This window comes from Myotis davidii, unplaced genomic scaffold (assembly GCF_000327345.1).
Source record: "Myotis davidii unplaced genomic scaffold, ASM32734v1 scaffold699, whole genome shotgun sequence".
Lineage (NCBI taxonomy): Eukaryota > Metazoa > Chordata > Mammalia > Chiroptera > Vespertilionidae > Myotis > Myotis davidii.
The window spans coordinates 2,924,373-2,936,789 of NW_006291007.1; the positions used below are offsets into that span (position 1 = coordinate 2,924,373).

At 38.1% G+C, this 12,417-nt stretch overlaps 1 protein-coding gene across 1 annotated transcript in view; it reads right to left on the bottom strand.

Annotated features, from left to right (window-relative positions):
- Window positions 1-12,417, bottom strand: part of NF1 (neurofibromin 1) — a 187,721-nt gene that overhangs the window by 109,620 nt on the left and 65,684 nt on the right. The window contains exons 24-32 of the mRNA XM_015564136.1: window positions 11,485-11,925; window positions 10,962-11,101; window positions 10,573-10,695; window positions 10,058-10,141; window positions 9,150-9,266; window positions 8,418-8,599; window positions 8,091-8,302; window positions 5,163-5,266; window positions 3,259-3,394 (exon numbers count right to left, since the gene is read on the bottom strand). Of these exons, the coding sequence (XP_015419622.1) occupies window positions 3,259-3,394; window positions 5,163-5,266; window positions 8,091-8,302; window positions 8,418-8,599; window positions 9,150-9,266; window positions 10,058-10,141; window positions 10,573-10,695; window positions 10,962-11,101; window positions 11,485-11,925 (1,539 nt within the window). The remainder of the gene's footprint in view (window positions 1-3,258; window positions 3,395-5,162; window positions 5,267-8,090; window positions 8,303-8,417; window positions 8,600-9,149; window positions 9,267-10,057; window positions 10,142-10,572; window positions 10,696-10,961; window positions 11,102-11,484; window positions 11,926-12,417) is intronic.

The window sequence follows — 12,417 nt, forward strand, 5'->3', positions numbered from 1 at the left end:
CCAACAGGCTGCTGCTGAAAGTAGGTTTCTGGCCTTTGCTTACAATGTTGCGATCCTTCTGGCTGAAGCCTGGCGGATAATGCAGGTTTCTGGGGTTTTGTTTAGCTTCTATATTTGTTACATAGTTATAGTTGCTTGCAGCTCAGAGGCCTGCAGCGGCAGGTGGGGAACATTGGAGTCCTCCGTCACTGAAGCAAGCAAGCCTCATGTTAGTTTCAAGTTGGCTGGCAGTTAATTTGCATATTGCCCTGATTAGCCAATGGGAAGGGTAGCGGTTGTACGCCAATTACCATGTTTCTCTTTTATTAGATAGGAGGATGTTTGCATATATATTCAGTTTCTGGGTGTTCTTATTTGTTTGCTTGTTTTTAAAATATATTTTTATTGATTTCAGAAAGAAAGGAAGAGGGAGAGAGAGATAGAAACATCAATAATGGGAGGGAATCATAGATTGGCTGCCTCCTGCACACTGGACCGAGCCCGAAACCCAGGTATGTGCCCTTGACCAGAATTGAACCTGGGACCCTTTGGTCCACAAGCCGACGCTCTATCCACTGAGCCAAACTGCTAGAGCTGCTCTTGTTTTTTGTTTTTTTCTCTCCCGGATAATGCTGGCTTTGTAAAATAAGTTTGGGAGTGTTGCCTCCTCTTAAATTTTTGGAAAAAGTTTGAGAAGGATTGGTGTTAATTCTTTTAAGTGTTGGGTAAAATTCACCAGTGAAGCCATCTGGTCCTGGGCATTTCTTCATGAGAGAGTTTTGATTACTGATTCAATCTCCTCCCTAGTAATTGGTTTATTCAGATTTTCTATTTCGCCCTGATTCAGTCTTTTTTTTTTTTAAGCTTAAACAGCAAATATTTCTCACGGTTCTATAGGCTAGAAAGTCTAAGATGAAGGCACATGCAGATTCAATATCTGATGAGAAACCTGGTTCATAGACAGCCATCTTCCCGCTGTGTCCTCATATGATGGAAGGGGCAAGGGAGATTTCTGTGGTCTTTTTTATAAAAGCACTAATCTCATTAATGAGGGTTCCATCCTAATGACCTAAGCATCTCCCAAAGGCCCCATTTCTAGTTCCTAAAGGTATAGAGTTAGGTTGTTTATTTGGGATCTTTCTTGCTTTTTAATGAAGGTATTTATTGCTATGCATTTCTCTCTTAGAACTGCTTTTGCTGCATCCCACAAGTTTTGTTATGTTGTGTTTCTGTTGTCATTTATCTCAAGAAATTTTTTTATTTCTCCTTTAATTTCTTCTTTGATCTACTGACTGTTCAGGAGAGTGTTAACTTCTGTGTGTTCATAAATTTTCCAGTTTTCCTCTTATTATTTATTTCTAGTTTCACGTCATTGTGGTCAAAAGAAATACTTGCTCATCATGATTTCGATTTTGAATTTGCTAAAACTTGCTTAGTGGCCTAACATATAATCTATCTTAGAAAATATTCTATGTGCCTTTGAGAAGAATGTGTATTGTGGTGTTGTTGGACAGAATGTTCTATATGTATCTGTTAGGTCTGCTGTTTCCTGATTCTATAGATGATTTATCCATTGTTGAGAGTGGGATAAATTACCCAACTATTATTGTTCTAATGTTTATTTCTCCAGTTAGCTCTGTTATTTTTTCTTTATATTTTTAGGTGCTCCAATGTTAGGCACATAAATATACAATTCCTATATCTTCTTGATGTATTGACCCGTTTATTATTACATAATGACCTTCTTTGTCTCTTTTTACTATTTTTGGCTTAAACTCTATTTTTATCTGACATAAATAAAGCCTGAAAATGGTAATTTCGGTGATCTTACTAATGTCTCTAAGCAACTAAAGCTCTATGCTAAAAAACAAATGGATGAGAATGACTCTTAAAAGAAAGAAGACACAAGGCATGGGATTTGGCCCTGGCCGGATGGCTCAGTTGGTTGGAGCAGTGATTGCCAACCGGTGGTCTATGGATCACTGGTGGCCCGTGAGGCCCGAAAGGTTGGCAACCGCTGGTTTAAGGAAACCTTTGAAGCAGCGGTCCACGAGGTCCGAAAGGTTGGCGACCCCTGGGTTGGAGTGTCCTCTGTACACCAAAAGGTTGCAGGTTTGATTCCGGTGAGGGAACATACCTAGGTTGCGGGTTTGACTCCCAGACAGGGCGAGTGAGGGAGGCAACCAATCAATGTTTCTCTCTCATATCAATGTTTTATACTCTCTAACCCTTCCTCTCTCTCTAAAATCAATAAAAACATATCCTCGGTTGAGGATTAAAAGAGAAAGGCACGGGTTTTGATAAAAGCATAAATTCTTCCTCCAGGAGTCCATAACTCTAGACCTATTAATGTTTCTTCCAGAATCACAGTTTAAACAGGCTAATCTCCTTTGGAATGAATGCATATGCAATTCAAAAACACAATGGAAACCATAAAAAATAAAGACTTAATTTCCTCAACAAGTAGGAATGACTGTGGATATCTGAACTCAGAGGCAATTATTTATAGTGCTAGTGTTAAAAAATATCTAATAACTGGATCTAAATGATGGTGCAACATATTTTCTAGGTGGCAGTTCACATAAAATAAACAGATCAGTCTTTCCTGGGAAAATGTGACACAAAAACATTTTATCTTTTTAAAAAATATATTTTTTTATTATTGATTTCAGAGAGGAAGAGAGAGGGAGAGATAGAAACATCAATGTTGAGAGATAATCATTGATTGGCTGCTTCCTACTCGCCCCACATTGGGGATTCAAGCCTACAACCCAGGCATATGCCCTGACTGGGAATCGAACTGTGACCTCCTAGTTCACAGTTCAACCACTGAGCCATGCCAGCCAGGCAAATATTATATCTTAATGAAGAAATCAAAATTATAGATCAAGCCTCACAATGCAAAAAGCAGGTAGTAAACCTGTTTCATATGTTAAAGAACCTATGAGTAATATAGGCAAAAGATAGCAAACAAAATAAATTGCATAATATATCTCATTTCAACCACATTCATTATACCAAATATATCTGGTGCATCTTAAACTTGCTCTCAATACAGGAAAAAATTATTATTTTAAAGAACCTCCTTAAAATACTTAAAACTGTCTCGTAATATTTGTTATTTTCAAAGCCAATTTCAACAATTTTTAATGCTTTACCCTTCTAAATTGACTCAGTATTATTAATCACCCACTATCAAAAGCTAAATTCCTCTTTGGCAAAGCATTCTTTTTAATTTAGCTTTGGATCAATAATGGTAATCTCTAACCTTAAGCATACCTGGTATAAACAGTGGCACACACTTCGAAGCTGAGGGGGAAATTCTGAGGAGGAACTGATGATGGCATGGAAGAACTTTTCAGTCATCTGACGGAGGTTTCGCTGGTTATCTTCAAGGCTCTCTGACTGTTCTAACCTACAAAAAAAAAGTCAAATAAATTAAAAACAAACAAAAATACTCCTTAAAAGAGACTACTTAAGAGATATTCAGCCAAATTAGCCAAATACAATGCTTGGACTTTGTTAGCTTCTTGATTTGAACAAGCCAACTATAAAAAAAGAAATTTTGCTAATTGTGTATTAAAATTCTTATTATATTCTTACAAATTCAGTATGTGATTTTTATTTTTATTATTATTATTACTATTTTTGCCAATCTAGTAGGTAGGAAAGGGCATCTCATATTTTTTAACTTTTATTCCCATGACTTCTGGTCAAGTTAGACACACTTTCATGTATTTTGTGGTCATTCATGTTTCCCCTATTTTGAACTGCCTTTCATATCCAGCCTGATATTTCTAACTGCTAGGTGTCTCTCCCACCAGTATCTAAAATTCAGTTTGCCCAAAATTAGCTGATCTTTTCTCCTACTCTGTCTTACACTGTGCTGCTCCCCATGCTGTCAATGGCACCATCACTGTCCCAATCACGTCATTCTGGTGACCTCTGATGTCTCCACATGCCTGGTATACTCCATTACTGCCCCCATTCAATCAGGGTTGCCAATTCAATATGATCTCTAAAGTCTTGGTGTTGTGATTAAAGGAAGAAATTCAGAAAACAGACTTACTTTTGTGTCAGGTTTACCCAGGAAAGAGCGCTCTGTTTATTTTATGTGAAATGCTACTTATAAAATATGTTCCACATTTCAGTTCTACCACAATGATCTCTATGGCCTTGGTCAAGACATTTAACTTCCCTGGGCCTCAATTTTTTTTCATCAATAACCTAGTAATAATAATTCTGCCTATTTATTGGGTTTAAATTTCACCCATTGGCTATCACATCCACAAAGCTTTACTCGGGCTCCCCAACTGGCATAATCTGAACTCTCAAAACACATCCCCTATGAAACTCACTCTTAACTACGTGTAATATGTCTTATCTCCTACTAAACTGTAAACTCCTTGAAGGAAGGAAGTTCCTTTAAGGGGACTCATCTTTGTCCCCTTAAAAACTAGCACTGTTACCAAGTATTGAATTCTTGTTTTCAATCTTTTAATTAGTAATTTTTACTTATATGCTAATTTACATATTACATAAATGCTTGGGACACTCAAAGTCATCACTTCAGAATCCTGCAATTAAAAAGATTAAGTTGCAAAACCATGTAGCAATATGCTACTATTTATATTGAGCACTCACATGGTAACATACAGTTTCTACAGCTACATATATATATGCAAATGCATTAAAGAAGGACAGAAAAACAAATTAAAGAAGAACAGTGCTAAATCTCCAAGATGGTAGTCATAGCCACCTTTAATGATAACTGCAATTGTTTTTTAAGAAAAATGTATTTGCACGTAACTTTCATAATTAAAGACTAATTTTTAAAAATATATTTTTAACAATTTCAGAGCAGGAGAGGGAGAGAGAGAGATAGAAACATCAATGATGAGAATCACTGATTGGCAGCCTCCTGCACACCCCCTACTAGGGATTGAGCCTGAAACCCAGGCATGTGCCCTGACCCTAACAGAGAATCGAACCATGGCCTCCTGGTTCATAAATCGACGCTCAACCACTTAGCCACACCAGCCAGGCTAAAGACTAATTTTAAGAATCAAGGGGAGAAATCGTGAGGGCAAGGATTTACCATTGTACAGTGCCTGTACTCAGGCCCTACCATTGTAGTGGTAGGGAAAAAAATGAAGAGCAGTTGTAGATGAAAGATGACAAACCTGGTAGGATCCACTTCAAAGCTAACATGCTGCCAATCAGAGGATGTGATCACAATTCGTAATAAAGGATCCAGGAGTTTTTGTAGGTAGGTAGCACCATATACCTAAAGAAATACACAAGTAGGAATTTATTATGCCTGATTCAAGTACCCTGCATTAGGAAACTGAATCAAGATAAATTGTGACTGATTAATTTTCCTCCCTGCATTTATTTGTGCTCATCCTATATAACAAAAGCCTAATATGCTAAGTGTCTGGTGACTGGTCATCTGTTCAACCAATCAAAGCATAATATGCTAACAATATGCTAAGGCTGCTCAACCGCTTGCTATCACATGCACTGACCACCAGGGGGCAGACACTCAGATTGGTAGGTTAGCTTGCTGCTGTGGTCCGGGCGATTGGGACTGAGTGAGATGGGTCGGACACACCCTGGAGCTCTCCCTCCCCAGCTGGCCAACCTCCCGCTTCCTTCCCCGGCTGGCCCCAATCAGGACTGAGCAAGGCGAGGCTGGACACGCCCTGGAGCCCTCCCACCGTCCCTTCCTGGCCCGATAGTGCACCAGTGGGGTCTCTCGGGCTGGCCTGCACTCTCTCGCAATCCGGTAACCCTCAGGGGATGTCGGAGAGCACATTTCAGCCCGATTCCACAGGCCACTCCTCTTGGGAGGGTGCCAGAGGCAGGGCTCACAGCTGGTGAACACTGCCTGCTGCAACAGTGCGAGCCTCTCCTGATCGATTGGGACTGATTGGGCATGAGCCCATGGCAGGTACAGTGGGGCCAGGATGAGCGGGAGCGGCAGGTAGGAGCTGCAGGCAGTCTTGGACTGTGGGTACCCATGCACGAATTCGTGCACCGGGCCTCTAGTATGTCTATAATAGATGTCTATTCTTATATGCCTAACAGAAGATGATAGCAAAGAGTTTAGCTTGATATGCACAGATGACTTTCTCAGAAAAAAAGTGAGCAAGAATAAGACTTTGGTGACCATAAGAGATCTCATATGGTCAGAGAAACTCACTGTTTTCTGCATATGGGCCAGAGAAACAACAAAAATGAAAAGACTACAAGATTTGCAGGAGGAAATCAAGAAATAGACCTGGTACCTGCAGAACCAAAACATTAGCAAGATTTATGTACGAAGTGAGGGTGAATGGCTAATTCCTATCTAGTACCTAAATGATAACCCTCATGACTGCCCATGGTAAAGTATTTTGGGGTAGACTCAAAAAAAATGATGTGATAATAAATCATTGTTTAACCACACATTCTGAGAAGAGGCTTGGAGTGAACAGGGGACGAGGTCTCTGCTCTCACGGAGCTCACATTCTAGGGACTTAGAGTAAAATCTCAAATAAACACATTAATTTCACATAGTGAATAAATGCTGCCAAGAAAATATAACAAGGTAATGTGACAGAATGACTGTGGGTGTGGTTTTGATTGGATGGTCAGAAAAGACTTCACTAAGAAAGTACATCTGAACTGAAACTTGAAGAACAAGAAGTCGGCCATTTAAGAGATCAGGGAAGAAGCTTTCCAGGCAGTAGAGGTAGCAGCAGCAGTAAGAGTGCTGCAGGGTGGAAACAACCCAAACATGTTTCATGGCCAGTGTGGTTTAAGTTTGGTGAATAAAAAGGAAAATGGCCCTGACCAGTTTGGCTCAGTGGCTAGAGCGTTGGCCTGTGGACTGAAGAGTCCCAGGTTCGATCCCGGTCAAGGGCATGTAACTTGGTTGCGGCCACATCCCCAGTAGGGGGTGTGCAAGAGGCAGCTGATCAATGTTTCTCTCTCATGGATGTTTCTAACTCTCTATCCTTCTCCCTTCCTCTCTGTAAAAAATCAAATATATATATATTTTTTTTAAAAAAAGGAAAATGGCATATGATAATGTCAGAGATGAGGTAGGGCCAGGTAGCGTAGAGCCAGAATTTGAGTTTTACTTTTAAGTATGAAGAATAAGATCCTATAGCTTTTTATAGCAGAAATTTACAGGCAATGACAGATTACCATATTAGTTATAATTTACTAAACTGAAACCATTTTTGGTACAATATAAATTAAGCATCTTTTTAACATGAAAAGGGAATTCCTTCCCAAATTTTTAGCATATATTTTTAAGAATGATATGGTTTTAGGAAAATTTTTATTAAGAATTCAAATAGCCACATTATGTATTCAGTGTTTAAAATATGCAACATCAGCCCTAGAGGGTTTGGCTCAGTTTATAGAGCGTCAGCCTGCAGATTGAAGGGTCCCAGATTCCATTCCAATCAAGGGCACATGCCCAGGTTGCGGGCTCGATCCCCAGTAGAGGGCGTGCAGGAGGCAGCCAATCAATGATTCTCATCATTGCTGTTTCTATCTACCTCTCCCTTCCTCTCTGAAATCAATAAAAATATATTAAAAAATAAATAAATATAAATAAAACATGCACCATCAGAATTTCAAATGCAAATAAGTGTGCTTAAATTTTTTTAAAAATTGTAAAATGCATTATAGAAAAAGAGTCAAGAATTGGGGATAGTAAACAGGCACAAGCCTTGAATTCTAGTGCTAGCATTACTAACAACTAATATGAGATTTAACACTAATTATCTCAGTTAGTATATGAAGACACCAGACCAGGTCAGTGGTTTTAATTTTCTTTTCATCAGTATTTAAATGGAGTTTTTCAGTAGGACAGGTCAGAAGTCCGAATTTTACTTTAAAATGTGTGGATCGGTATGATCCTCATACTTAAGAATACTAGTGAGGACTAAGCTCCAACCACTTCCCCACAGCTGAAAACCACTCAAATAATATCTGAAGTCTCTTCTAGCTCTAAAGTTTCAGCAATTCATTCAATCAACATTCACTGAACAAATGAATTCTGAACCATCTGCTATGTGGCAGGCACTTTTCCTTTCCACCTTCAATGAACTTACCCACTGAGAACAAGGAACCACATTGGCCAGAGCCATAGCTATAGGGAGCTCTCCCTGATCACCCATCATCGTGACCAGCTCCACCAGTCTCTCAAACCGATCTGCCAACACCGTTTCGGCAAGTGTGTCAAATTCTGTGCCTTGTTGAAGGATTTTAGTCAGAACTTCCATAAATGTAGCTCTTGTCTGGAGATCTTTGTGGTAACCTAAACCTGATATGGACAGATAGACGCAAATTTACTAACATGACCTTGCTAAAATAATTTTATCGTCTTATATGCCAATTCTCTAAGTTTTAAATTTCTATATGCTCTCATTTTATCTCACCTATGGAATGCATGAGGCCACTGTCCACATTCGCATTGAGTAAGTTTGACATTGCAAGGACTGTACAGTGCCTCAGTGATGCCAGCCTCCGAGACATGCCACGTTTCCTGCCACCTGTTTGTGCATTTTCATCTTCAACTTCACTACAGTCATTCAAAAGGTTCATAAACAATGTGAAATACCTGAGAAATAAAAAGACTGACCCTTATACAGTGAAGGCCACATCAACCAGAAAACTAACGAGACATTCTGAAATCATCACGTGTATTTCATGAGTGGGTCTTGAGTATCTGCTACTCTTCAGTCTTGGGGTACTCAGCTAGTGTGGCTCGTTATGCAGTGTGCTCTGTTGAATATGATTTTGCCCTTATAAAGCCCAGTATATATTCCAATGTAAGTACATGCAATGTAAGTACATCACTTTTAATGCTTAGCATATAAAATTAGTGGTCCAAATAGGTGATCTGGGTTTTACTGCCAATAAAAAGTCACTGGTCAGATAATTTTCTTTAAAAATCACAAAACACAGTTGTTCTCCTATCCCACTCCTGACACAGGGAATACTGCTTCATGCATGTGTTATATTTTATGAGACAGCAGCTGATGGCCGTAATACCAAAGCAATGATGACCATGTTCTAAATATAACAATTTATCACTTTGATCACACTTTCTTTCTTTGGTTGTGTGGGACTTGGTTTTTTGCTTTGTGTTTTTGGTAACAGAAATTTACTTAAGAAATAACTGTGATTTGGCTTCCATTAGTTCCACACCATCTCCTTCCTCAGGCTGCAGTGGGAGGCCAGCCAGGAGTGAAACTACTGCTTCCATGCTTGCCTGGTCCAAATCTCTGAAGAAAAAAATATTTAAAGACCATAATAAGTTTTTCAGGTTCTTCCATTCCACCATCCCCTCAAATAAATTTCTTCCTAACAGACACAAACTTTAGGAGCTACCTATTTCATTAAACACATTATTAGGAAAACCTAAAAGATTTGAGTTAATATGCAGACTCCAGAATACAAAAACATTTCAAGTTTAGGAGAGGGTGACAATAACTTTCTATAAAGTAATCTTGGCAAAATGACTACCTTAAATCAAGAGAATGCACTTCAAAACCAAGTCTGGCCAAAGTAATACATGTAAATGGTTATTATGCAGTTCACAGTGATTAATTATTTTCTAATATGTGGCAATAAATACTTGTCATTAGAGCAAACTTAATTAGCTTTAAAAGGACTCAAAACAACTAATCCATTAACAAATAATACATGTATCAGATGTAAACAAGAGATTTTCTAAATGCTTTAATCTCTAAGTAAAATTACATAAAAGTAACTATAAAAGCTACAAGATTTTTATCTAACCATAAAATAAATACAATTTAAGGCTTTACATATTTTCCAATAATTGTACACTATCCTTCATAAATATGCAACACTAACTTTCCAAACATAAAACTCTCACATTTTTTTACTGTTAAGTCTTTTAGTTTAAAAAAAAGTATAAATTCAAATGCAAGAGCTTGATATCCAGAAAAATAATTTTATTACACATAAAATGTATGTATAATAGCTATAATGAAGTAGTACCAATGCCTAGAGTAAACCTGCTGATACTTAAGGTCATTCTCTTTTTTACCTTGTAAGACATTTTACATCATCATCTGCTGCTTGATTTGATGTTCCCATAACCCAGTCTGTCAAATATTCTACCATCTTATTCCTATAGAATGGTAGAGAGAAAAAAAAAAGCAAACAAATTTTTAAGTCATACATACACCTTTTTAAATAGTGCACACAATGTGCCAAATAACCCAGGCAACATGACAAGTTTCTAAAAGAGATATTGCTCTCACAAATCTAACAGAAGGGACTTGGATACTGACCTCCATGTTATAGTTAGCTATGTATCTGTTTGGAAACAGAATCAAATTCTTAGCTCAAGGATAGTGTAATTTTTGAAAAAGGGAGCGCTGTCATGAGCACAAAGCTTTGGGAAATTTAAAAAGACATGGAGAAAAATTGACACCTAAAATGCTCCTCTCCCACTCTCTATCCCCGCTTCCCATAATAACCAGTTACCTACCATTTTCCTGTACTTCATCTAACATAACAAGATTTAGAAGACTCTGCATTGTTCTTTTAAGAACTCACCTAAATTTCATCTCTTGACAAAATGAGAGGTCATCTCTCCTTGCCATCATTACCTCGACTAACTGACACAGTTTCGTTTTTATTTGAATCGCATGAACCATATTCCCAAGCACACGGACATATCTGTTTGGACATAGAAACATTCAAAAAAAATTATCAGATGCAAACAAAAGAGGTTTTCTAAATGCTTTAATCTCTACGTAAAATTACTAAAAGTAAACTATAAAAGCTACAAGATTTTTATTTTATTTATAAGAGAACATACATAACTTCTGGTTACCTTATTGTCACACCCTAATTTGGGAATAATAAAGAAAAGGATGGCAAATTATTTCACTAATAACTACTAAAACCAATGTATTTCTGCTACATTTCAATAGAATGCTTACCTGACCAAATTTAACATCATTGTTTCAATGCTAGCTTGCCCCAAGTGTTCAGAGCTGCCTTCAGTATGATTATCTAGTAAATTCTTCATTATAGCTATAGTTTGCTCTACAAATTGAGTATTGGTGTCAGTCAATAAAACCTATACAAGGAACAAAATACATCTGGAATCAATGCACAGAAGACAGATCAGAGAGATATGAAGCTGCCTGATCTAAATGTCTAACATATGCAGAAATGCACCCACAGGCAGAAATCCAAACAGGCACAGAGCTATGCATAGGCACTCATACCCATACCTAAGATATTCATAACCCCAGGCACACCCACACACTAGAGTTCCTAAAAAGCAAGCTGATCCCACATTAGAGAATTCTTTTTTTATGTCATTTTCTGTCTATTTCTTTTAAGACTTGTGAGTGAATGTTCATGCCAAAATTTACTAAATAAACAAAAGGGCTTTATTATTTTAATAGTCACTCTATTCATAGGGAAAGGTAAAAAATTAAGCAGAACACACTTTACCTGTCCTTGTGAGTCAAAGAATTTGCTGATGGTATTCTTCAATTTGTTAAATAGCATTGGATAAAGAGCAGGACTCAATTCCAGACCCACCAGATCCTTCACATTGGTCCTTATCTGAAGTCCCACTTTCTCATGGTTACACACCATTAAGGACAACAGTCGATCCATAAATTTACTGACAGGTGTGTCTGCATTTCCTTCTGAGGACATCACTGAAATCATGGAACCCTTGCGTTCACTGACTGGGCCCATGGGAGGGCTATAGGTTGCTAGGCCAGAATTGCTTCTCTGCTGCAGGCACACTCCCCCAAGAGCACAAAGAAAGCCAGTCATGTTGATCCATTCCTGTAGGGAGTCGGTGTCAGACAAATCTATGGATCCTCCTCCACTCACATGAGACATTCGCCTCTTAACAATGGTCTTGTGAAGGCTTTCAGCAGCCTAAACACAAAATTTTTATGGGAAAAGTTAATTCATCCTAAATTGATGACAGACTTGACATTACTTTTTATCCAACAATTCTTCCATGACAAAAGAACATATTTTACATTTAAAAAATCCAAGTTTTCATTCTGCCATCTCTAGTCACATCAAGGTGTCTTACTTCTTGAGGGAGGGTGAGTCTTATAGAATTGAGGGTAACAATAAACAGAGATACAGATACAGAAGGTGGTGATGACTACAGCTCAGAAAGGAATGTATTTTCAAAATATTTGCTGTATCAATTCCTGGACACACAAGCAATATCTACGCTGCTTCAAGGAATATAAGCATTTGGAGATTTTTACCCAAGTATTGGGTTCACTTATTAACTTAGTGGCTCCCCAAGTTCAAGTGCTCTATTGTAGCCAGCTTGAAACATTGTACTGCTATTAACACAGATTCCACATGGCAAGATAAGAGTAATCAAGCAGAAGAACCTCTGACTACAGA